This window comes from Heteronotia binoei, chromosome 7, assembly GCF_032191835.1.
Source record: "Heteronotia binoei isolate CCM8104 ecotype False Entrance Well chromosome 7, APGP_CSIRO_Hbin_v1, whole genome shotgun sequence".
In the NCBI taxonomy this organism is placed as follows: domain Eukaryota; kingdom Metazoa; phylum Chordata; class Lepidosauria; order Squamata; family Gekkonidae; genus Heteronotia; species Heteronotia binoei.
The window spans coordinates 8,631,278-8,658,205 of record NC_083229.1 but is presented as its reverse complement, the minus strand read 5'-3'; the positions used below and the strand labels follow the sequence as shown (position 1 = coordinate 8,658,205).

The 26,928-nt window shown below is 47.6% G+C and overlaps 1 protein-coding gene across 1 annotated transcript in view; it reads right to left on the bottom strand.

Moving 5' to 3' along the window:
- Nucleotides 1-26,928, bottom strand: part of TSNARE1 (t-SNARE domain containing 1) — a 570,576-nt gene that overhangs the window by 269,179 nt on the left and 274,469 nt on the right. Inside the window, exons 7-8 of the mRNA XM_060243065.1 lie at nt 12,719-12,791; nt 1,692-1,774 (exon numbers count right to left, since the gene is read on the bottom strand). Of these exons, the coding sequence (XP_060099048.1) occupies nt 1,692-1,774; nt 12,719-12,791 (156 nt within the window). The remainder of the gene's footprint in view (nt 1-1,691; nt 1,775-12,718; nt 12,792-26,928) is intronic.

Below are 26,928 nucleotides of genomic sequence, written 5' to 3'. Positions count from 1 at the left end.
AAGACATCACCCTGCCAACAAAAGTCCGTTTAGACAAAGCGATGGTATTCCCAGTAGTAATGTATGGCTGTGAGAGCTGGACCATAAGGAAGGCCAAGCGCAGAAGAATAGACACTTTTGAGCTGTGGTGCTGGAGAAGAATCTTGAGAGTCCCTTGGACTGCAAGAAGATCAAATCAGTCAGTCCTGAGGGAGATCAACCCAGACTGTTCCCTGGAAGGGCTGAAGCTGAAGCTGAAACTCAAATACTTTGGCAACCAAATGAGAAGGGAGCACTCCCTGGAGAAGACCCTGATGCTGGGAAAGACAGAAGGCAAAAGAAGAAGGGGACAGCAAAAGATGAGATGACTGGACAGAGTTACTGATGTAACTAACATGAATTTGAGCAGACTTTGGAGGATGGTGGAGGACAGGAGGTCCTGGCATGACTTATTCCATGGGGGTCGCAAAGAATCCGATTTGACTGTGCAACTGAACAACAACAACAAAAGCATTAAGACAGTCAGAAAATGCCTGCTAAGTAGCAATTTTATATTATGCTCGAATATATATATACACACACACCACTATATTCAATCTTAAACCAGTGTATACAACTGTGACATCACTTGTCTGTTTCTTCCCTTCAAAAAAAAAAAATAAAGTCCATAACACAGTCAACAGAGTGTCCATAAATTCTTTCCAACAGAGGGATCATGGAATCTTTACAGCCTTCATAAGGTGTCTAGATTCCAAGATGTTTCAATTCTGTTCTTCTTCAATTATCAGGCTGTTAAATGGAACCCGATTTCAACAAACTTCCCACTCTATGATTCTACAATTAGTCCATTGAAAGTACAGTTGTCTCCTCAGACTGATAGCGACTCTCCGAGGACTCAGGCTGAGGCCTTTCGCATCACCTCCTACCTGGTCCTTTTAACTGGAGAAGCTGGGGATTGAACATGGGACCTTCCACACGCCAAGCAGATGCTCAACCACTGAGCCACAGCCCTTTCCCAAAACACGAATCCACCTTATGCTGAATCAGACAATCAGTCCAGCAAGAACAGAGTTCCTTTTCTTGCTGTTTTTAGCTTCCCCTCGAAACACATTTCACTTTCCGTAAAGCTCCAGGGCAGCTCTGTAGGCTGCTCTCACTTTGTGGCCCAGTTATTCTCAAACACATCGTGTGCCTTGCATGGGCTTCCTTCCTCCTTGAGCCAAAAGAAAACACACCCCTGGGATTTGCTCACAAAGACGGCTGCTTAAATCCCATTTCCCAAGAGGATCTTGCCGGCTGGCAATACCAATCTTTGCCGTTCTTTGCCTCGTTAGGATGTCCCGACAAAAAAGAACACGCACGCGGAAATAATGCGTTTTAATGACATTTTCCCAAAGAACAACGCTAGCTAATTGCTTCCCTTTCTGGGGGGAGAGGGGGGGGAGGGAAGGTCTGTTTAATATGCAGATCTCCAAACGATGATTTTTAACGGAAGCTGCCAACACTCCAGCCATTTAAATAAGGGAAGAAAAAATATAGGTTAAACTCTCAGCTTAGGGAGACATTTCACATCGCTTCCAAACTACGTGCAGAAAGAATTGCTGGTGAGTCGCCAGGTCCAAATGATCTGAGTTTGGTTTCCAATGGGGGTGATTATTTGACTGGCTCCTTGTGGGAAGGGAAATATTTTTTTTTTTTAAAGATTAACTTACTTGGTGCTGGCTGGCCTTTGCCAATTGCTCGTTGGCAGATTCCACATTAGAAGACGCCGTCTCGAGGTTGGCTTCAATGCTATCTGCAAATTAAGATAATCGAAGGTAATTACATGGTACAAAATGAAAGGATTCAGCAATTTGCCAGAAAGCACAGAAAGATTGGACAGTTCTGCAAAGGCTTCTCTATCCCTTACTTCTTTTTTACATTTTTTAACTCTAAAAATACGAAGTTTGATACAAACATAAGAATATAAGAAGAGTCCTGACAGATCAGACCAGTGGTCTATGCAGACCGGTATCCTGTCTCACACAGTGACCAACCAGTTACAAATGCAAAAGAAGCCATGTTGGATCAGGTCAATAGTCCATCCAGTCCAATGCTCTATGTCATACATGGGCGGGGAAAAAAAAAAGAAGAAGAAAGGTGCCATCAGGAGGTCCACAAGTGGGGCCAGGACAAGAGGCCCTCCCACCGTGCCTCCCAAGCACAAAGAATACAGAGCATCACTGCCCCAGACAGAGAATTCCAACAATAAGCTGTGGCTAATAGCCACTGATGGACCTCTGCTCCAGATGTTGATCCAATCCCCTCTTGAAGCTGTCTGTGCTTGTAGCTTCCACCACCTCCTATGGCAGTGAATTCCATGTGCTAATCACCCTTTGAGTGAAGAAGTACTTCCTTTTATCTGTTCTAAGCCGACTGCTCAGCAATTTCATTGAGTGCCCATGAGTTTCTTGTATTGTGAAAAAGGGAGAAAAGGACTTCTTTCTCTACCTTCTTTGTCACATGCATAATCTTGTCAACCTCTATCATGTCACCCCTCAATTGATGTTTCTCCAAGCTAAAGAGTCCCGAGCACTTTAATCTTTCTTCATAGAGGAAGTGTTCCAACCTTTTAGTTCCTCTGGAGATCCAACAACAGGACATAGAGGCTGATGCCTTTCCCTGATGTTGCCTCTTGGCAGTAGTATCCAAAGACTAACTGCCCCTGAAAATGGAGGTTCCCTTTAGTCACCATAGCTAGCAACCACTGAGAGACATCTCCTCCATTAATTTAATTTTTCAATTTATACCGCGCCCTATCCCGCAAGTGGTCTCTGGGTGGATTACAACATTAAAAACCCTACAGAAACATTAAACAAACATCTAGACTAGACAATATTATAATTACAAATCTGTAAAATTACTTTGTCTAATACCCTTTTAAAAGCCATCAGTGCCTCTAGCCATCACTGTTGTCCTAGGGCTGCCAGCTTTGGTTTGGGAAATTCCTGGCTATTCTGGGAGCGGATCTTGAAGAGGTGATGGTTTTGGGAGGGAACAATGCCATAGAGTCCACTTTCCAAAACAGATTTTTTTTTTCTCCAGGGAAACCAACTCCTGTAGACTGGAGATCAGTTGTAATTCCAGGAGATCTCCAGCTACAACCTGGAGGTTGGCAACCCTACTATCCTCTGGCAGCAAATCCCATATTACAATCATCATGCAAATAAGTATTTCCATTTGACTGTCCTGAATCCACTGCCCATCACTGAATGCCCTCAAGTTCGAATATTCGGGAAGACAGCGAAAGTTCTCTTTGCCCATCAGCTTCATTGCATGCCCTCAAGTTCGAATATTCGGGGAGAGAGCAAAAGTTCTCTTTGCCCATCAGCTTCATTGCATGTCCTCAAGTTCGAATATTCGGGGAGAGAGCGAAAGTTCTCTTTGCCCATCAGCTTCATTGCCTGCCCTCAAGTTTGAATATTCGGGGAGAGAGCGAAAGTTCTCTTTGTCCATCAGCTTCATTGCATGCCCTCAAGTTTGAATATTCGGGGAGAGAGCAAAAGATCTCTTTGCCCATCAGCTTCATTGCATGCCCTTAAGTTCGAATATTCGGGGAGAGTTATCTTTGTCAGCTCTCCACACCTGTGCTTAATTGTATAAGCTGCTCTTATGCTCTTTCTTAGTAATCTCTTTTTAAAAATTGAAATGTAGTGCTCTACAGCCTAGCACTCCACTCAGGCAGGTTTAAGATTTGCCTTCTAGTGTGTCTCCAACAGAACTTGCTCTGTCCCAGCAAAACCAATTTCTTTGGAGGAAGCCTCCAAACCCCGCGACAGGGGATAAGCCAGCTTGCTAGTCACCTGCCTGCCCTTGACCCCAATCCTTCCCCCTCAAGACACTGAACAACAGGAGGGAAATGGTCAATGAAACCTAGAGTGCCAACCTGGCGTGTTGACATCTGGGTTTGCCTCAGAAGTGACGTCATGGTATTTGCATGGCACCGAAAATGAGGACTCTGCACAGGAAGCTGCCTTAAACTGAATTGACCACTGGTTCCTCAAGGTCAGTCTTGTCTACACAGACTGGCAGCTGCTCTCCAGGGTTTGCGACAGAGGCCTTTCACATCACCTCCTGCCTGGTTCTTTTTAACTGGAGATCTCAGGCTGGCAGCCCTACCTGCATTCCTCACAAAAGGGTCTTCTTGCTATTCTGTGCTTCGGAGTATTTCCCCTCTCCACTTAATTTTAAATTTTATTTTGTATACTATCCAACAAATTTGTGGAGAGCCAGTTTGGCGTAGTGGTGAAGTGTGCGGACTCTTATCTGGGAGAACCGGGTTTGATTCCCCACTCCTCCACTTGCACCTGCTGGAATGGCCTTGGGTCAGCCATAGCTCTGGCAGAGGTTGTCCTTGAAAGGGCAGCTGCTGTGAGAGCCCTCTCCAGCCCCACCCACCTCACAGGGTGTCTATTGTGGGGGAGGAAGGTAAAGGAGATTGTGAGCCACTCAGACTCTTCGGAGTGGAGGATGGGATATAAATCCAATATCATCTTCTTCTTCTTCAAATAACTGGCCATGAAATAAAACGCAGCCCTGGTGCATATACAGTTTTCCTTGTCCACAGTCCCAACCTGAGAGGAAGGCTGCCTGTCAAAGGAGGAGGAAGAGGATGAAGAGGAGAGGAAGAGGAGGAGGAGGAAAAAGACGTGGAGAAAAAGGAGGAAGAAGAAGAGGAGGAGAAAGAGGAGCAGAAGAAGAGGAGGAGGAAGAGGGGGAGGAAGAAGAAGAGGAGGAGGAGGAAGATTAGATTGGATTTATATCCCACCCCATGCTACCTAAAGGAGTCTTGGGGTACAATCTTCTTCCCTTCCTCTTCCCACAGCACACACTTTGAGATGTAGCTTGGACTGAGAGAGTTCCAAAAGAACTGAGACTGACACAAGGTCACCCTACTCGGTGCATGTGGAAGAGTGGGGAATCAAACCCAGTTCTCCAGATTAGAGTCCATCACTCTTAATCACTACAAAAAAGCCCTGGACCTATGCATTTGCCTAGGGTGGCGGGCCGGGTGTCTCTCTGTGTGTGTGCATGCCAGATTAGGTTCTCCCCACATGACTTCAAATAGAAAAAACAATTATTTGCACTAATTTTGCTGGCCTGAATAATTTTCCCTCAGCAGAGCGCTGTTTTTTAAGTTGATATTTTTTATGGCCCGCAAATGATGTTATAAATATCCATATGGCCCTTAGCAGAAAATAGGTTCCCCACCCCTGGGCTATGTCATTGGCTTAAATCATGGGTGTCAAACTCATTTGTTATGAGGGAGGGATCTGACATAAATGAGACCTTGTTGGGCCGGGCTATGTGTGTACCTATTTAAGAATAGGTAGCAGAGATATAAACTTTATAAAGAACGTAGACAAACAAAATTAAGGTTTCCCCCCCTCTCCCATGGGAACTGGGCAAAGAAAGCTCTGGCTCTTTCCTTCCTTCTCCACGGGAACAGGAGGGGGAGGAGCCTCAGCCAATAGAAGGAAGAGAGGCTTGGCTCGGTGGCTGTGCTGTGAAATTGAGAGAACCTGGCAAAGCAAGCTCTCCCTCCACCCCTTCCCCCCCCAAGGGAGGAGCCTCAGCCAATGGAGAAAATACAGGTTTTGCTCTGTAGCTCCTTTGTGATCGAGCAAAGCAAGCTGTGATGCAGAAGGAAGCAAGAGAGAGGGAGAAGGAAGCAGATGATGGACAGTTGCTCGGGAGCCTGATAGGAGCCATCCAAAAGCCTGATTTGGCCCCTGGGCTGCATGTTTGACATCCCTGGCTTAAATGGAGAAACGTGATCTACCCTCTGCCCACAGACTGAGTCTTTCACTAGCCTCCCCAGAAGGTCTTCTGAAGCAAAACAGTCTTGCACGCTCGGCAGGAACAGCCAATGCTAAGCTCTCCAGATAGGCTGTTCCAAAGCATTGGATCTGTATTCTGAACATCTCTCTTGCTCAAGTTGACACGTAGCGTGCTAGCCTCAGGGAAGGTACAAAAAAGAAGGCACTCTCCCAAGAAACAGGAACGGCACACTTCTTCATTCAGAATTAATACAGATTTCCCTCAACGTCCATAGCAGACCCTGGGAAATGGCTGAAGAAGCCAGGCGCCCCCCCCCCCCCCGCCCCTTACATCATTGTAGAATTCGCAGAATCAGCTGCTGCAAAAAAGCTACTGAAATATCCACACACATGCTCTTATGAACGTAACGTTCTTTAAGGAATTTGGAGGGATTAACCTAATCCTGCCAGCTGTAAGCAGAATTCCATAATACAGCACAGATGGCTTTGAGCTTCTCGGTGAGGGACGTTAAGACCGGTTGGGACATTCATGGGGATGTGCTGAAGTCAAATGGCTGGATTCTTGGGGAGCACCATGCCACAGACAAGTCTTGGGGACATTAAAGGGCACTGAATGAGGAAAACACTTCGGTGCTTCTTGGATGAGCTAAAAGATGGAAGATCTTTTAGCCAGTTCGGTGTAGTGGTTAAGTGCGTGGACTCTTATCTGGGAGAACCGGGTTTGATTCCCAACTCCTCCACTTGAAGCTGCTGGAATGGCCTTGGGTCAGCCAGAGCTCTCTTATCTGGGAGAATCGGGTTTGATTCCCCACTCCTCCACTTGCAGCTGCTGGAATGGCCTTGGGTCAGCCAGAGCTCTCTTATCTGGGAGAACCGGGTTTGATTCCCCACTCCTCCACTTGCAGCTGCTGGAATGGCCTTGGGTCAGCCAGAGCTCTCTTATCTGGGAGAACCGGGTTTGATTCCCCACTCCTCCACTTGCAGCTGCTGGAATGGTTTTGGGTCAGCCAGAGCTCTCTTATCTGGGAGAACCGGGTTTGATTCCCCACTCCTCCACTTGCACCTGCTGGAATGGCCTTGGGTCAGCCAGAGCTCTCTTATCTGGGAGAACCGGGTTTGATTCCCCACTCCTCCACTTGCAGCTGCTGGAATGGCCTTGGGTCAGCCATAGCTCTCTTATCTGGGAGAACCGGGTTTGATTCCCCACTCCTCCACTTGCACCTGTTGGAATGGCCTTGGGTCAGCCATAGCTCTCTTATCTGGGAGAACTGAGTTTGATTCCCCACTCCTCCACTTGCACCTGCTGGAATGGCCTTGGGTCAGCCAGAGCTCTCTTATCTGGGAGAACCAGGTTTGATTCCCCACTCCTCCACTTGCAGCTGCTGGAATGGCCTTGGGTCAGCCATAGCTCTCTTATCTGGGAGAACCAGGTTTGATTCCCCACTCCTCCACTTGCAGCTGTTGGAATGGCCTTGGGTCAGCCATAGCTCTCACTGGAGTTTTCCTTGAAAGGGCAGCTTCTGAGAGAGCTCTTTCAACCCCATTCACCTTACAGGGTGTCTGTTGTGGGGGAAGAAGATAAAAGGAGATTGTAAGCCACTTCAAGACTCTGATTCAGAGAGGAGGGCGGGGAATAGATCTGCAGTCTTCTTTTGGGCCCACTGAACAAGTTTGAGTATCAGTACATCGCCCACGCTGACCTGGATAGCCAAGGCTAGCCCAATCTCATTAGCTCTTGGAGCAGCATCAGCCCTGGCTAGTATTCATCTGAAAGACCTCCAAGGGATACCAGGTTTGTAATACAGAGGCAGGCAATGGCAAACCACCACCAAACGTCTCTTCAGCTGGGGCTGCGCGAACTGCACTGGCTGCCAGTGGTGTACCGGGTTTGTTACAGAGTGCTGGTCATTACCTTTAAAGCCCTATATGGCTGAGGACCTGCCTACCTGAGGGACCGTCTCTCCCCATATGAGCCCCAGAGAGTTCTGAGGTCAGCTGGAAAGAACCAGTTGAATATCCCTGGGCCAAAGGAGGCCAGATTGAAGACTACCTGGGATCGGGCCTTCTCTGTCGCAGCTCCACTACTGTGGAACCAACTCCCGGAGGAAGTGTGGGCCCTGCGTTGCTTGGACCAGTTCCGCAGAGCCTGCAAGACCATTCTATTCAAATTGGCCTTCACTTAATGCTGAGATAAGATAGATACACTGAAGATGTTATTAGCCATTGGATTTTATAAGATCTATGTTATAGCACCTTAATGTCAATTTAATAGGTGTTTTAAATGATGTTTTAAATGATGGTTTTATCTAAATGTACTATTATGTATTATGGTTTTTTGTATTTATGTGTTGTAAGCCGCCCTGAGCCTGCTATGTGGGGAGGGCGGGATATAAATAAAAAATTATTATTATTATTATTCACTTGAAAATCCTATGGGGTCAGTCAGCTGTAACTTGAAAACACTTTCTACCACAGTTACCCCCCCAAACCCCAGGATTGGTGAAGGAGGAAAGTCCTGATGGACGCTCAGCTGAGAAAACAGAGTGTATGGCTGGCTGCCCACGGCTTTTCCTGCGGCCATAAGGCTTTATATATTATACTAGCAATAAGGCCCGTTGTGAAATACACTGGGCTCCCGAAAGAGTCTCTAGCCGAGCCCTCCCACTATTGCCCATCCAGTCCATACCCGGAAGTGATCTTCCATCACTGGTGTGATGCTCTAGGATGCAGGCAAAATTTTACAGTTTCACTTTAGGATTTCACCATAGAGCTTTATCCAAATCCTAGAACATCATGCCAATGTTCTGGTCGCCGCACCTAAAAAAGGATATTCTAGCATTGGAGAAAGTCCAGAAAAGGGCAACTAGAATGATTAAAGGGCTGGAGCACTTTCCCTATGAAGAAAGGTTGAAACGCTTGGGGCTCTTTAGCTTGGAGAAACGTCGACTGCGGGGTGACATGATAGAGGTTGACAAGATAATGCATGGGATGGAGAAAGTAGAGAAAGGGGTACTTTTCTCCCTTTCTCACAATACAAGAACTCGTGGGCATTCGATGAAATTGCTGAGCAGACAGGTTAAAACGGATAAAAGGAAGTCCTTCTTCACCCAAAGGGTGATTGGCATGTGGAATTCACTGCCACAGGAGGTGGTGGTGGCCACAAGCATAGCCACCTTTAAGAGGGGTTTAGATAAAAATATGGAGCAGAGGTCCATCAGTGGCTATTAGCCACAGTGTGTGTGTGTGTGTGTATATATATATATATATATATATATATATATAATTTTTTTTGCCACTGTGTGACACAGAGTGTTGGACTGGATGGGCCATTGGCCTGATCCAACATGGCTTCTCTTATGTTCTTAATGTCATGCTGGCAACTTGACAACACTTCCATGTATTTGCCGAAAGTGACATCACATCAGTGCAATGCTATTCCCCCCCATCCTTGCCCCTCTCCCCCTCCTGTTGGTTGGCAGCTGATGTCTGGCAACCCTATCGTGTTCCCGCTTGCCCTGTGACTCCTCCGGGAGCCATCACATGGGCAGGAGGGGCAACTGTATGCCTCGATCCTTTCTCTGTCTGCTGCAATGCCCGTCTTTTATTTCCTGTTCTCTTTCAACTCTCAGCATGTATTATCAAATGAAACAAACGTTAGCTTTGCAGACCTTCACCCAAGAGACAACTCGCTTCAGTGACTGATCAAAGGGAGATTCTACTAGAAAGAAATGGATCAACAGATGTTGCCGGCAGTGTAAACGCGAGGGAGTTTGGGTACGTGGCAGAAGGGAATGCCAGTTTTAAGTACACCAAATATCCTCCCCCCCCCCAGATTCCCCCCTCCCTCAGAACTACATCGTCAGTTCCACAGAACAGAAATCTAGTCTTAAGGGAAGTGGCTATTAGGGTCCCAGAAAGAACTGATGTATGCTGTCACGCAACTCCAGGCATTCATATCGGATATGTCTCCTGAAGCCTGAGCCAATGTGAGAAGTTAAATTCTACGCAAAAAGCTCTGCCAAGCAAAGACAGCGTCAAATTGGTTCCAATGTCATCTTGAGCTTCCTCCGTGTCCATCACGGAGCAGGAGTTCCGGCTCCAAACGGCCCCGGCGGTCTACAGACAGGTCTATGACAGGGTCAACTTCCGTAGACAAGAAGGCATTTATGGTGTCTCCTTCTTGGGGTATTTTTCAAGGAGCAAAGGTCATCTTTCCCAGCAGCCTTTGGAAGGATAAAAATGTCTCTCGCTTCTCTACAGATCAATCTACGCAGCTCAGAACTGGGGCAGCTGGAAGGGTTTTGTAAGGCAACAGAAACAGATAGTTACTGCAGGGCGGGGGGGGGGGGCAACGATGAATGCGAGGAATTTCCCGTGTCATTTTCAAGGATAGCTGAGAAGTGACATGGCATACTCAGGGCATTTATCGTCAAACATAGATGTGTCAGTTTCATGAGACCATCATTTTCTGATCCTTCAGTTTGTGGATCAGCTCAGATTCCCGCATTGGCATGAATTGATCCCCCTTCTTTCCATCCCAGTGCTATAAGACCTGCTGGACCTGGACAATAGGCCATGTCTGTGGGGCAGAATTTGCCATTTTAGTACCTATTGTTACTCTGTAATTTTAGATTTTATATATTTTAAATTGGGTTTTTTTTACTGTTGATTGTTTTTATAAGAACATAAGAGAAGCCATGTTGGATCAGGCCAATGGCCCATCCAGTCCAACACTCTGTGTCACATAAGAACATAAGAGAAGCCATGTTGGATCAGGCCAATGGCCCATCCAGTCCAACACTCTGGGTCACACATACGAACATAAGAGAAGCCATGTTGGATCAGGCCAATGGCCCATCCAGTCCAACACTCTGGGTCACACATACGAACATAAGAGAAGCCATGTTGGATCAGGCCAATGGCCCATCCAGTCCAACACTCTGGGTCACACATATGAACATAAGAGAAACCATGTTGGATCAGGCCAATGGCCCATCCAGTCCAACCCTCTGTGTCACACATAAGAACATAAGAGAAGCCATGTTGGATCAGGCCAATGGTTCATCCAGTCCAACACTCTGTGTCACACAGTGGCCAAAAAAGAAAGGAGGTTCACAGGTGGGGCTAGAAGCCCTTATCATGTAACCCGCCCTAAGCCTGTTCTACGGGAAGGGCAGGCTAAAAATTGAATGAATGAATGAATGAATGAATGAATGAATGAATGAATGAATGAGTGAATGAATGAATGCAAGAATATGTATTTAATTCTCAATGTGGCCAAATCTATGGACACTTAAATCTGGAGAGTGGAACCACGAACAGACAAAACTGATCTTTCTACAGACTTGAACAATGCTCCAGGTTTTCGGAAAAAAAATAAATAAATCTGAAATCTTATTTTAAAAATGGGGGGGGGCAGTGAAACCCACCCCAAACAATAGAAGCAGCGTCTGTAGCTTTAAGAAACAAATGCTCTCAGTCGTCATTGCTAGGCAACCACACTGTATATAGCCAGCCTTCAAGGCTTGGTTTATGTCAGTAATAGGCAGGGGGAGAGGACACAGCAGAAATGAGATGTTCCCTGCAAGTCCCCGTGGGTCCGTTTAGAAGCAGAGATGCTCCTGGGATGGTGATTTCCAGAAGGGGAGATATTGTTTCAGATGCAGGGGAGAAGCAGCAGCGATTATATCTCATGTGAGCAGCTGATCGATGCACATTTTCACATTTCTGAAGGGCATCGATCACTTTGGTGACTTCCGGGGACATCTAAAACACGTTTGCAGGGAAGGGGAGACTTCGCACACACACACACAATAAAAGAGAGTAATTTGTGTGGTTATTTTAATGTTTGTTCAAATCTAGGCGATGTGCAACTGAAAGACAGGGGGGAGGGGAAAGTGTGTGAAATGCAGTATTAGTATTAGCCAAGTTTGCTACCCAGCCAAATCTGATTCGGTTTGTGGATTTATACAATGATGATCGCATTCTCTGATTGCTAATTGGTTAGGACCAGGGCCTTTCTTTCTTTCTTTCTCATATATATATACACACACATACAATCAGGGAAAAAATACCAAATACGCGCAGAACTGTGGAAAGCAAGAGTTCTGTTGCAGGGATAACATATTTTGCACCTTTTGAAATGGGATCTTGCTTCACTACAACTCCAAGACTGGAGAAGGAGTGCAATGCTTCCACTTTCTCTTTCTTCGTGGACGTGGCCCCAGCCCGGTTTGGTGTAGTGGTTAAGCATACTTTATGCCTATGCTTATTTCTGCTGTATTTACTCAAACACAAAGCGTCACTGTGATGCTGTCGGCGTGGCATCACCACATACATAACCAGTGGTGTAGCCTGGACATCCCTCCTTCTGCCAGTCAACTGATTGGGGGCGGGGGGGGCAGAGCCTGGAGGTGAGGGATCTCCCACCTCCATCAGGGGGGGGCTGGCAACCCTAGGAAGATTCAGGTTCAATTCCCGGGATCTCCAACTAAAAGGGTCCAGGCAAATAGGTGTGAAAAACCTCAGCTGGAGACCTTGGAGAGCAGAAGAGGGATGGTGGCTCAGTGGTAGAGCATCTGCTTGGTAAGCAGAAGGTCCCAGGTTCAATCCCCGGCATCTCCAAAAAAGGGTCTAGGAAAATAGGTGTGAAAAACCTCAGCTTGAGACCCTGGAGAGCCGCTGCCAGTCTGAGAAGACAATACTGACTTTGATGAACCCAGGGTCTGATTCAGTAGAAGGCAGCTTCATATGTTCAGGTCTGAAGGAACAGTGTATCATGAGAGCCCCAGCTTCAGTCAACTAGTCCAGTTCTGACCCAGCTTTACCACCATCTCACTTGTTTGTGACAGCAAGATCCTTAAGGTAAAGAACGCTCCCCACCCCCGCTCAACAAAAGGTGGAAAGAGGTTCATGCCTACCTATTGTGTCTCCCTGCTCATATACCATGGAGGCCAGATCCTTAATGATTTGGTTAACATCCAACATGTCACTCTGGAAAAGAAAGCAAAGAGATAAAAAGTATGTGAGTATCTGGTATAATCAGAGCTCAAAACAGATATTTAAAGAGCGGCGAGGAAATCTCTTGCCAGGATTTTTCTCAGCTCACATCAAACTTCTTTTCATCTCCCTCAAAACCCTTCAGATGTGTTTAGGGTTTCCAAAGTCTAGGTGGGGCCTGGGGATCTCCCAGAATTACAGCTCATCTCCAGACGACAGAGATCAGTTCCTCAGGGGGAAATGGATGGCTAGCAGTATACTCCGAGATCCCTCCCCTCCCCTTCTCATCCAGCCTCCCAGGCTCCACCCCCAAATCTCTAGGGATTTCCCAACTTGGAGTTGGCAACCCTAAGTCTTATGGCTGAGCACAAAAGTCCACCTTGGGAGAAAACTGTTCAAAGCTTGATTGACCTGCCTGAGATCATCGTCGTCATCGTCATCATCAGGGGTAGAATTCTAGCAGGAGCTCTTTTGCATATTAGGCCACACACCCCTGAGAGCCAGTTTGGCATAGTGGTTAAGCGTGCGGACTCTTATCTGGGAGAACCGGGTTTGATTCCCCACTACTCCACTTGCAGCTGCCAGAATGGCCTTGGGTCAGCCAGAGCTCTGGCAGAGGTTGTCCTTGAAAGGGCAGCTGCTGGGAGAGCCCTCTCAGCCCCACCCACCTCACAGGGTGTCTGTTGTGGGGGAGGAAGGGAAAAGAAATTGCGAGCCGCCCTGAGACTCTGAGTGGAGGGCAGGATATAAATACAATATTTTCTTCATCTTCTTCTTGATGTAGTCAATCCTCTTGGAGCTTACAAAAAAGGGTCTTGTAAGCTCTTGGAGGGGAAGAGCCCCATGGTGCAGAGTGGTAAAGCTGCAGTACTGCAGTCCGAACTCTCTGCTCACGACCTGAGCTTGATCCCGGCGGAAGCTGAATTCAGGTAGCTGGCTCCACGTTGACTCAGCCTTCCATCCTTCCGAGGTTGGGAAAGTGTAGATGACTGGGGAAGGCAATGGCAAACCATAGGACAACCTTTACCTTTAAGCTCTTGGAGGATTGGCTACATCAGGGGTGTGTGGCCTAATATTGAAAGGCGCTCCTGCTAGAATTCCATCCCTGAATATAAATATCATCTTTTTTATTTTTTATTTATTTACTTTAAATTTGTATGCCGCCCACTCCACATATAGACTCTGGGGAGCCCACAGTCATGATACAACAATAACAATACCTTATAATTATAAAATCGAAACACATATAAACAATTTATAATTTAAAACTTAAAAATAGTGCTATATAATTTCTTACATAGGCGGTCCAGCTTCGTTTTGGTTCTTAATTCTCTGCATTGCTCCATTAGGTGTCTTACGGATAGATGGTAGCATTCAGTGCCATAACGGTGGCAGCTCCTCACACATTAATTACTATAGGCCTGCCTGAAAAGGTCTGTGTTACAGGCCTTGCAGAATTGGAAAAAGATCCTGTAGGGCTCTCGTGGCCTCTGGGAGTGCGTTCCGTCAATTAGGGGCAGCCACCGAGAAGGCCCTTGCCCGCATAGAGCATAATCTTGCCTCCCTTGGTCCGGGGATGGATAACCAATGTTGACAGCAGTGCTCTCTGGGGTATATATGGGGTCCCTTAAATAGACAGGTCCTTGGCCATATAGGGCTTTCAAGGTCAGTACCAAGACTTTTTAAGCGGATTCGGTACGCTATAGGCAGCCGGTGCAGCTCTTTCAGCACCTGTTGAAACTTCCTTGGCCTGCTTCGCAAGCATTTTGAGAAACATCCAAGACGAATGATACTAGGTTGATCCAAAGTAATTTGGCTATGAATGGTGTCAGCGGGAGGGATCTTCTCACAAATCCTCTTCGGAAAACACTTAAAACGTTTTGCCTGTACATTAACATCCAGTTGCCCCTGCCATAAGGTACCCAGGCAGCGCTACAGAAACACAGAGACGATGGCAACAGTTGTTTCAGAATTAAAACACACCCATTGGATTTCCATTTGAAACGTCCAGAATGACAGACTCCTCCCCCACCACACTTTGGTTATCCAGGGCTTCACTCACCCCTGCTTCAGTATCACTGCCAGAACTTAATGGGCTCACATCAGGCTTCTTCACCCAAAAGGTGATTAACTCATGGAATTCACTCCACAGGAGGTGACGGCAGCTACAAGCATAGCAAGCTTCTAGAGGGGATTGGATAAACATCCGGAACAGTGGCTATTAGCCACAGAATATTGATGGAACTCTCTGTCTGGGGCAAATGATGCTCTGTATTCTTGGTGCTTGAGAGGGCTTCTAGTGCCCCGGCCACACTGATGGACCTCCTGATGGCACCTGTGTTTTTTGGCCACTGTGTGACACAGTGTTGGACTGGATGGGCCATTGGGCTGATCCAACATGGCTTCTCTTATGTTCTTATGTGTGACACAGAGTGTTGGACTGGATGGGCCATTGGCCTGATCCAACATGGCTTCTCTTATGTGTGACACAGAGTGTTGGACTGGATGGCATGGCTTCTCTTATGTTCTTATGTGTGACACAGTGTGTTGGACTGGATGGGCCATTGGCCTGATCCTACATGGCTTCTCTTAGGTTCTTATGTGTGACACAGAGTGTTGGACAGGATGGGCCATTGGCCTGATCAAACATGGCTTCTCTTATGTGTGACACAGAGTGTTGGACTGGATGGGCCATTGGCTTGATCCAACAGGGCTTCTCTTATGTGACCCAGAGTGTTGGACTGGATGGGCCATTGGCCTTATCCAACAGGGCTTCTCTTATGTTCTTATGTGTGACACAGAGTGTTGGACTGGATGGGCCATTGGCCTGATCCAACATGGCTTCTCTTATGTGTGACACAGATGTTGGACTGGATGGCATGGCTTCTCTTATGTTCTTATGTGTGACACAGTGTGTTGGACTGGATGGGCCATTGGCCTGATCCTACATGGCTTCTCTTAGGTTCTTATGTGTGACACAGTGTGTTGGACTGGATGGGCCATTGGCCTGATCCTACATGGCTTCTTTTAGGTTCTTATGTGTGACACAGTGTGTTGGACTGGATGGGCCATTGGCCTGATCCTACATGGCTTCTCTTAGGTTCTTATGTGTGACACAGAGTGTTGGACTGGATGGGCCATTGGCCTGATCCTACATGGCTTCTCTTAGGTTCTTATGTGTGACACAGTGTGTTGGACTGGATGGGCCATTGGCCTGATCCTACATGGCTTCTCTTAGGTTCTTATGTGTGACACAGTGTGTTGGACTGGATGGGCCATTGGCCTGATCCTACATGGCTTCTCTTAGGTTCTTATGTGTGACACAGTGTGTTGGACTGGATGGGCCATTGGCCTGATCCTACATGGCTTCTCTTAGGTTCTTATGTGTGACACAGAGTGTTGGACTGGATGGGCCATTGGCCTGATCCAACATGGCTTCTCTTATGTGTGACACAGAGTGTTGGACTGGATGGGCCATTGGCTTGATCCAACAGGGCTTCTCTTATGTGACACAGAGTGTTGGACTGGATGGGCCACTGGCCTGATCCAACATGGCTTCTCTTAGGTTCTTATGTGTGACCCAGAGTGTTGGACTGGATGGGCCATTGGCCTGATCCAACAGGACTTCTCTTATGCTCTTTCTTAATGCTGCTGTGTTATGGGTTTGTTGGGTGACACAACAGGCCCCCACGCTAAAATAGTGCCTGTCACCTGTTCCCACACAAGGCTAATGGCTTGGAACAAATCTCACGGGCCTGATCTGCTCGCGGTCACATTTTCTTCCGGGAGAAGGAGCCACTCCTTGATGCAAGAGGCTTCCTGTTGAGTCGGGCAGAGGATTCTGAAATGGGAAGAATCCAGTGGAAGCAATTGGGCTGGATAGTTCTTATCTTGTTAGCCTCTTCTTGCAGGTCTCCGGAGAGGTGGAATAGACATATTCTCACTAAAGCAATCCCTAGCGTAGAATTCCCAAGGCCATGCTAGATGCAGCGGAAGGCGGGGTCTCGGAACATAATTTTTCTTATTTTTCTCAATTTGCTTCTCATGGCACTTCCCTAGAAGAGACCTGTTCTCCCAGACTGGTTACTGAAATCTCCCTGGAGCCCCATTCGCTTGCCTCTTAAATGGGACAACACCCATTTCGTTTCTAACAGTGGGGCCATTTGGGATTTGAACCTGCGGCGTGTCTGCGCGCCTGGATCGTTCCCATCCCGCTGTTTGGACAGCCAAACTCTCTCCCGTGACGAATTCATAAGAGGTGCCAAGTGGATCTATGCGCTTTCGGGGAGAGTTCATTATGCGGCTGTGAATACTCCGGTACTTAATTATGTAATGCAGTAAGAATCTCATTAATTTGTAATAAAGCCAGAGAGAGCCATTGTGAATTACTGAATACGATCTGCCAGTGAAGAAATCCAAGAAAGAAAGGGGAGGGGGGAAATGCAAGGAATAAGGGGGGGGGGGGGAGGGAACAAAGCGAAGCGCAACATCCCATAAATATAGCTGACTCGTTTTGTCTCCAAGAGAATCTACCTTTAATTATTTATGCTAATATTCATAACCGCTGACTGGGGAACAAAGTTTCATTGACACGAATAATAATAAAAGAAGTGTGCGAACTCATGACCTGGTGGAAGCTGCGTGTTTTTGAGAGGCACTGATTGGCTATGTGAAGTTGTCTTATCTTGCCCATCAAAGTGAGCATTGTTTCCTTTGACTGGCAGCTGCCCTCCAAAGTAAGAACATAAGAGAAGTCATGTTGGATCAGGCCAATGGCCCATCCATTCCAACACTCTGTGTCACACAGTGGCAAAAAAACCCCAGGTGCCATCAGGAGGTCCACCAATGGACACTATAAGTCCTCACACTGTTCCCCACCCACCAAGGATACAGAGCATCACTTGCCCCAGACAGAGAGTTCCAACAATACGCTGTGGCTAATAGCCACAGATGAGCCTCTGCTCCATATGTTTATCCAATCCCCTCTTGAAGCTGGCTATGCCTGTAGCTGCCGCCACCTCCTGTGGCAGTGAATTCCACGTGTTAATCACCCTTTGGGGGAAGAAGGACTTCCTTTTATCCATTCTAACCAAACTGCCCAGCAATTTCACTGAGTGTCCACGAGTTCTTGTATAGCAAGAAAGGGAGAAAAGGACTTCTTTCTCCACTTTCTCCATCCCGTGCATAATCTTGTCAACCTCTATCATGTCACCGTTCAGTCGACATTTCTCCAAGCTAAAGAACCCCAAGCATTTTAACCTTTCTTCAGATATGCCATGTATATCTGAACCCTACTGACAAACACGGGCTTGAAATACCAGGGAGTGGGAAACTATGTATCTGGTTTTAGATCCCAGCGATGAATCTTTCTTGCAACTAAGAAGGCATCCCTTACAGCATACATTGCTTTATACAATCCAGTGCAGATGCACAAAATACCATTTCTATCTCATCTTTTCTCTAAAGTGCTCCGAGTCGGTATGGTGCAGCACCTGGACTATCTGATTAGGACCGATTCCCCACTCGCCTTATGCCGCTCTCGCTCTCTCCTCTTCTCCACGGGGCTTCCATCAGATTTCACACCAGCTGCCCTGGGGCTGCAAATCGCTTTGCCTCTTTTGCACGGCAAACAGAATATGATGGAAGCCCCGCAGAGAAGAGGAGCATGAGAGCAGCATAAGGCTAGTGGGGAATCGACCTAGGAGATGGGAGAGACTCGGATTCGAATCCTCATGCTGCCATGGAAGCTTGGGCCAGTCATATACTCTCAGGACTCAGGACTTCTTTTTGCAGCAGGAACTCCTTTGCATATTAGGCCACACACCCCTGATGTAGCCAATCTTCCTGGAGCTTACAGTACATCCTGTAAGAAGAGCTGTCACCTGCTTCCTTCTCTCTCTCTTGCTTCCTTCCGCATCACAGCTTGCTTTGCCAGGCTTGCTCAATCGCGAAGGAGCTACAGAGCAAAGCCTCTATTTCCTCCATTGGCTGAACAACACATGAAGCAACTTAGGTACAAAAGCTTGCAATGGCCATTTCACGTTTTCTTCTGGGTCTTATGTTCAAAGCATTCACCATGCAATTTCTGTAATGAATGCCAATAAATCAAAATTAGGTTTGCAACCTGCAGAAGTAGAAGAAGAAGAATTGCAGATTTTTACCCCGCCCTTCTCTCTGAGTCAGAGACTCAGAGCGGCTTACAATCTCCTGTATCTTCTCCCCCCACAACAGTCACCCTGTGAGGTGGGTGGGGCTGAGAGGGCTCTCACAGCAGCTGCCCTTTCAAGGACAACTCTGCCAGAGCTATGGCTGACCCAAGGCCATTCCAGCAGGTGCAAGTGGAGGAGTGGGGAATCAAACCCGGTTCTCCCAGATAAGAGTCCACACACTTAACCACTACACCAAACTGGCTCTCACAGACCTGAACAGCATACTCAAAATTGCTTCAGCGCAGACATTATCGCTAGATTTTGATGCTATTATTCAGACCAAGGAGCATCAGTTTTCAGAAACAGCGAACACCATACTCAAGATTGCTACAGCACAGACACGGCCTCCATATTTTGATGCAATAATTCAGACCAAGAGGCATCCGTTTTCAGAAACTGTTAAATAAACAATACATTAAAAAGGTAAAGGTAGTCCCCTGTCATTTATGCCGCTCTCCACCAATGGCGTCAGGACACTAGAAGTCCTCACACTATTCCCCACCCGCCAAGAATACAGAGCATCACTTGCCCCAGAGAGTTCCAACAATACGCTGTGGCTAATAGCCACAGATGGGCCTCTGCTCCATATGTTTATCAAGCTTCCATGGCAGCATGAGGATTCGAATCTGGGTCTCTCCCATCTCCTAGGTCGATTCCCCACTAGCCTTATGCTGCTCTCATGCTCCTCTTCCCTGCGGGGCTTCCATCATATTCTGTTTGCCGTGCAAAAGAGGCGAAGCGAGTTGGAGCCCCAGGACAGCTGGTGTGAAATCTGATGGAAGCCCCGTGGAGAAGAGGAGAGTGAGAGCGGCGTAAATAATTTCCGACGCTGGGATGACAGTCGCATCACAACGTTTCCGCAGCAGACCTTTTTACGGGGTGGTTTGCCTTTGCCTTCTCCAGTCATCTACACTCCCCCCCCCCCCGCAGCAAGCTGGGGACTCATTTTACCAACCATGGAAGGCTGAATCAATCTCGAGCTTGTTACCTGAACCCAGCTTCCGCAAGGATCGAACTCAGGTCATGAGTAGAGAGTTTGACTGCAGAAGAAGAAGATAGAAGATATTGGATTTATATCCCGCCCTCCACTCTGAGGGCTGCAGTACCGCAGCTTTACCACTCTGCACCATGGGGCTCTTAAACAATATATTGTGAGAGTGCTAATCGTTTAAGCATCTTTTAAAGTTTCTTTTTTTAATCTTTATTTGTGTTTGTCTGTGTCCTTTATAAACGTTATATCTCTGCTACCTGGGATTACGTTTTATGGGGCACACGGCCCGGCCCAATAAGGTCTCATTTATGTCAGCTCTGGCCCTCGTAACAAATGAGTTCGACACCCGTCCTCTAGCTGACCTGCACCCAGACACTTCCTTGTATAACTCTGCCTACCCCGCAGGGCTGTGGTGAGGACAAAACAGGATGGGCGGAACCATGCAGGGAGTTGTCGCTCCCCCCCCCCCCGCCCCAAAGACAGGAAGGATTTTTTTTAAGGCAGAACTGCAAAAAAGATTTATGAGCGGTACAAACTTGAGCTGTCTCTCCCTAAGAGTTGGGCAACAGACAACCCTGTCAAAGGATCTGAAGTTCGGTTTTGAAAACGCCTCCGTTGTTAAAGACGGGGGGGAAAAAAAAAACATCGATCTGTGTGCGGCGCAGAGCCCTTCAGCATTTGGAACAGGTAAATCTGAAATATGTATTCCGTCCCGTACAGGTCTGTGAGTTTGATGCTTTCATTTCTCAGCTCCAAAGAAAGGGCAGTAAACCAGCTCCGTTGTTAACGGCGCCCGCATTGATTTAATCCAAAATTCTATTCAGCTTCTTCGAAAGGCCCAGGGCGGATTAAAAATAACCCTAAACACACATCAGTAGGGGAAATGAAACCAGTTCAGTTATAATTTCCTCATACATCCCCGTACCTGACCATCGAATGCCACTTCGCAGTTTTGCAAAATATATTGACATGGACCTTAGCAAATCTCTTTAGCACACATCATAGTCTGGGTGGGGAAAGGCATTCTATTAAACGAGTGGGAGAAATGACTGCACCAAAATCTAATCTATGACCTTGAACTTGATGTGGCACCCAAGTTCGACATTCAGCCAATTCAAACAACAGAGTGGTTTCTTTGCACAGCCCTTTGGCTACCCAATGAGAAGGAAGCACTCCCTGGAGAAGATCCTGATGCTAGGAAAGACAGAAGGCAAAAGAAGAAGGGGACGGCAAAAGAAGAGATGGCTGGACAGCGTTACTGATGTAACAAACATGAATTTGAACAGGCTTTGGAGGATGGTGGAAGACAGGAGGGCCTGGCGTGACTTGGTCCAGGGGGTCGCAAAGCTCAAATACTTTGGCCACCAAATAAGAAGGGAGCACTCCCTGGAGAAGTTCCTGATGCTAGGAAAGACAGAAGGCAAAAGAAGAAGGGGACGGCAAAAGATGAGATGGCTGGACATCATTACCGATGTAACAAACACTAATTTGGGCAGACTTTGGAGGATGGTGGAAGACAGGAGGGCCTGGCGTGACTTGGTCCATAGGGTCACAAAGAGTCGGACTCAACTGAACAGCAACAAAACCAGGATAACTCAGGCTAGCCTGATCATATCCGATTGCAGAAGCTAAGCAGATTCAGGCCTGGATTGTGACAAAAAAGAAACCCTGATTGTGACAAAGACAGGGGCTTTCATTTTGCTTTAACTTACACACGAGAAAGTTTTTGAGTGATTTAGTGGTCAGACTCAGAGAAAGAAGAAGATCACAGATTTATACCCCACCCTTCTCTCTGAATCAGAGGCTCAGGGCGGCTTACAATCTCCTATATCTTCTCCCCCCACAACAGACACCCTGTGAGGTGGGTGGGGCTGAGAGAGCTCTCACAGCAGCTGCCCTTTCAAGGACAACTCCTACGAGAGCTATGGCAGACCCAGGGCCATTCCAGCAGGTGGAGGTGGAGGAGTGGGGAATCAAAATTCCCCCAGATGGGGGAATACGAGTCCACACACTGTTTTCGTCAACAATGAACTTTTTGTGATTTGGGAACAGACAAAGGTTGCCAACCTCCGGATGGGGCTCAGAGATCTCCCGCAATTGATATCCAAGCAAGAGAGATAAGTTCCCCTGGAGAAAATGGCTGTTTTAGAGGGTGGATTCTCCGGCATTGAACAATCGAGGTCCCTCCCCTCTCCACACCCCAACTTCTCCAGGCTCACCCCCAAAGACTCCAGGAATTTCCTAACCTGGAGGTGGCAACCCTAGAACAGATGCTATACTACATCCAAAAGGGAATTATCCACCAGCTCTGCCTCATTCTGGTTTATTCCCCTTCCCCACTGAGAAATTCAGGGTAATTAAACCATATCTGGGGCTTTATTCTCCCAAATGCTCCTTCTCCTTCTGCGTTAGATCGCTATTCCGGGTTCGCGGCTGGCATTCCATCCTGAAAGCGAGTTAAACCGAGCAGGAGAAACAAAATCCAGGAGGTGAAATGTGGAAAGGTCAGGACGGCCTCTGGCAAGAGACTGACGGGGCAAATGATTCTCCGTCACGATCTCTTCTCTGGCAGCCCTGCCAAGTTTGACCAGACGGAGCGATTCAGCGAGCGGCAGAACGGCTACAAGTTGTTCTGGCTTCCGTCCACGCTCAGCTTTGGGTCTTAAGCTGCACGAGCGACGCGACAGTAAGTGGCAACTGTTCAGCGCACTTCCACGATGCGGACACACATCTTATTAGGGAGCGCTGGAGTGTGTTGCCAAATGATTTTACGGCGGCTTTGGAGCAGCTCTGCTGAGTCACAGACTCTTATCTCGGGGAGTGATTTGATGGACAACGATTTCAACCGGGGACAGCCAGAGGGCCACGCAGTTGTACATCTTGTATGGTTAGGAATGTCACACTCACAACACAGGCAATCTGGCACATGAAACGCTTCCTGGGGGAAACGGTGATGGTATTGAGATTTCAAACTTCCCCTAGAATTGTCTGCAGGTGTTTCAGGATCTGCAAAATTTGGCTATGGGTAAGGTTCAAAGCAGTCATAGAATCACCGAGTCAGAAAGGGCCAAAGAGGCCATCTAGTCTCACCCCCAGCTCAATGCAGGATCACCGCACCTCAAAAAGGATATTATAGCATTGGAACAAGTGCAGAAAAGGGCAACTAGAATGATTACAGGTTTGGAACACTTTCCCTATGAAGAAAGGTTAAAACGCTTGGGGCTCTTTAGCTTGGAGAAACGTTGGCTGTGGGGTAACATGATAGAGGTTTACAGGATTATGCATGGGATGGAGAAGGTAGAGAAAGAAGTCCTTTTCTCCCTTTCTCACAATACAAGAACTCGTGGGCATTCGATGAAATTGCTGAGCAGTCGGGTTAGAACGGATAAAAGGAGGTACTTCTTCACCCAAAGGGTGATTAACATGTGGAATTCACTGCCACAGGAGGTGGTGGCAGCTACAAGCATAGCCAGCTTCAAGAGGGGGTTAGATAAAAATATGGAGCAGAGGTCCATCAGTGGCTATTAGCCACAGTGTGTGTGTGTGTGTGTATATATATATATAAAAATTTGGCCACTGTGTGATACAGAGTGTTGGACTGGATGGGCCATTGGCCTGATCCAACATGGCTTCTCTTATGTTCTTATCCCTGACAAGTGTTCATCCAGACGTGCTTGAAAACTGCCAGTGAGGGGGAGTTCACCACCTTCCTAGGAAGCTGATTCCACTGTTGAAGTACTGTGCCCCCCCCTTCCTTTTAATCATGACATCCATCCAGTACCTCTCTACCAATAATTTCAACCCATTATTGTAAGTCCTAGAAGCAGGATTGACAAGCTAAGCCTGACAGTTTGTGAGAGGGTTGGAGGCAGGGACATCAGAGACATTCAGGGGTTTTTTTGTAGCAGGAACTCCTCTGCATATTAGGCCACACACCCCTGATGTACCCAAGCCTTCAAGAGCTTACAGTAGGCCCTGTATGAAGAGCCCTGTAAGCTCCAGGAGGATTGGCTACATCAGGGGTGTGTGGCCTAATATGCAAAGGAGTTCCTCCTACAAAAACAGCCATGGAGGGATTGGTGTCCACAGTAAGACCATGGAGTTTCCAGTAGTTCCTAGAACTATCCCATATCACTTCCGGGTTTTTCCCTGGTAGTGATGTACCAACATTGCTGAAGAAGAAGATATTGGATTTATACCCCGCCCTTCTCTGTTAATCAGAGACTCAGAGCGGCTTACAATCACCTACATCTTCTTCCCCCACAACAGACAACTCGAGAGGTGGGTGGGGCTGTGAGGGCTCTCACAGCAGCTGCCCTTTCAAGGACAATGTCTGCCAGAGGCCATTCCAGCAGGTGCAAGTGGAGGAGTGGGGAATCAAACCTGGGTCTCCCTGATAAGAGTCCACACACTTAACCACTACACCAAACTGGCTCTCTGATCGTTGTTTGTTTTTTACTTTTCTCCTGCCACTGCGCTGACTGGTAAAGATGGCTGCCTGCAGGATACCTTCAGTTTGGTGTAGTGAGACAGCCAGCTTGGTGTAGTGAAAATAAAAAGAGGAGGAGATTGGATTTATATCTCGCCATTCACGGCTTGAAGCAGCCTCAGAGGGGCTAACAATCTCCTTTCCCTTCCCCTCTTCTCCACAACAGACACCCTGTGAGGTAGGTGGGGCTGAGAGAGTCCTTCCAAGAACTGCTCTTGAGAGAACAGCTCTGAGAGAGTTAGGACTGACCCAAGGTCACTCCAGCAGTTGCATGTGGAGGAGTGGGGACTCAAACCTTGTTCTCCCAGATAAGAGTCCGCACACTTCACCACTACACCAAACTGGCTCTCTTCCTCCCCCACAACAGACACCCTGTGAGTTGGGTGGGGCTGAGAGAGCTCTCCCAGAAGCTGCCCTTTCAAGGACAACCTCTGACAGAGCTATGGCTGACCCAAGGTCACTCCAGCAGGTGCATGTGGAGGAGTGGGGAATCAAACCGGGTTCTCCCAGGTAAGCATCAGCACGCTTAACCATGACACCAAATTGGCTCTCTTCCTCTCCCACAAGAGACACCCTGTGAGTTGGGTGGGGCTGAGAGAGCTCTCCCAGAAGCTGCCCTTTCAAGGACAACCTCTGCCAGAGCTATGGCTGACCCAAGGTCACTCCAGCAGGTGCATGTGGAGGAGTGGGGAATCAAACCGGTTCTCCCAGGTAAGCATCGGCACGCTTAACCACGACACCAAACTGGCTCTCTTCTTCCCCCACAACAGACACCCTGTAAGTTGGGTGGGGCTGAGAGAGCTCTCCCAGAAGCTGCCCTTTCAAGGACAACCTCTGCCAGAGCTATGGCTGACCCAAGGTCACTCCAGCAGGTGCATGTGGAGGAGTGGGGAGTCAAACCCGGTTCTCCCATGTAAACATCGGCACACTTAACCACGATACCAAATTGGCACTCACCTAAACTGCTTGTTAGTGCAGAGAAACACAATAATGGATTAGAAGGCGTTTCAGACCGATTCGCTGGCACCCTCCTTATATTCTTTGAATTTATGAGAAATTGAATTATTATTACTATTATTATTACGGTAACCATGAAGAGAAGACTCACACATTAATGACGGGAGAAAGGATGCCACATCTATTTTTAATCACTCGCCTCTCCCTATCAAGAAAGTGGCAGCAGCAGCTTCAGGGCTCTTTGCCAACCTTGAAGCTAAGCCCAACTCAAACATCCAAAGCTACTCTAAAACAAACTAAATTTAGCCCAGAGATGCCTGCCGCGGAGCAGCCTTTCTTTACTCTCCGAGCCCCTTCTCGAGAACAAAGTGCCCTGCAAATACGCGATGAAGGACACGGGGATTTTGACAAGCCGTCTCGGCCCAAATATCACAAACACTTCATTTTCACTTGAGAACACTCTAACACACACCTGAGGCGACACACAATGTAAACGGATACCGGCAACTGGAGAAGCCCTGACAATCTATCATGCCGACAGCTGCGAGGAAGCCGCGCTTACTGTAGACAGGTATTATCGGGTCTTCAAAGGAGGAGGAAAGCGGCCCCATTGTAGAATATTTGCTCATGCTGAAGAAGACAGGAGGTTGGCTCCTCAAAGCTATGAAGATATACCGAGAGCCAGCTCGGTGTACTGGTTAAGTGTGCGGACTTTTACCTGAGAAACCAGGTTTGATTCCCCCACTCCTCCACTTGCAGCTGCTGGAATGGCCTTGGGTCAGCCATAACTCTGGCAGAGGTTGCCCTTGAAAGGGCAGCAACTGTGAGAGCTCTCTCAGCCTCACCCACCTCACAGGGTGTCTGTTGTGGGGGAGGAAGGGAAAGGAGATTGTGAGCCACTCTGAGACTCTTCTGAGTGGAGGGCGGGATATAAATCCAATATCTTCATCTACCTCACAGGGTGTCTGTTGTTGGGGAGGAAGGTAAAGGAGATTGTGAGCTGCTCTGAGACTCTCTGAAGTGGAGGGCGGGATATAAATCCAATATCTTCATCTACCTCACAGCGTGTCTGTTGTGGGGGAGGAAGGTAAAGGAAATTGTGAGCTGCTCTGAGACGCTTCGGAGTGGAGGGCGGGATATAAATCCAATATCTTCATGTACCTCACAGGGTGTCTGTTGTGGGGGAGGAAGATAAAGGAGATTGTGAGCCGCTCTGAGACTCTGTCCTTGAAAGGGCAGCAGGTGTGAGAGCTCTCTCAGCCCCACCTACCTCACAGAGTGTCTGTTGGGGGAGGGGAGGTAAAGGAGATTGTGACCGCTCTGAGATTCAGAGTACTGGGCAGGATATAAGTCCAGTATTATCTTCTTTCGAAAGCATGCGGGACGCTTGTCCAAGAGGGCTTTTCATTGTAAAACCAATTGGCTGGGCAGATTAAAATAACATTTTATCAGCAACCGTCACCTCAATGTTTGTTTTACTGTCTC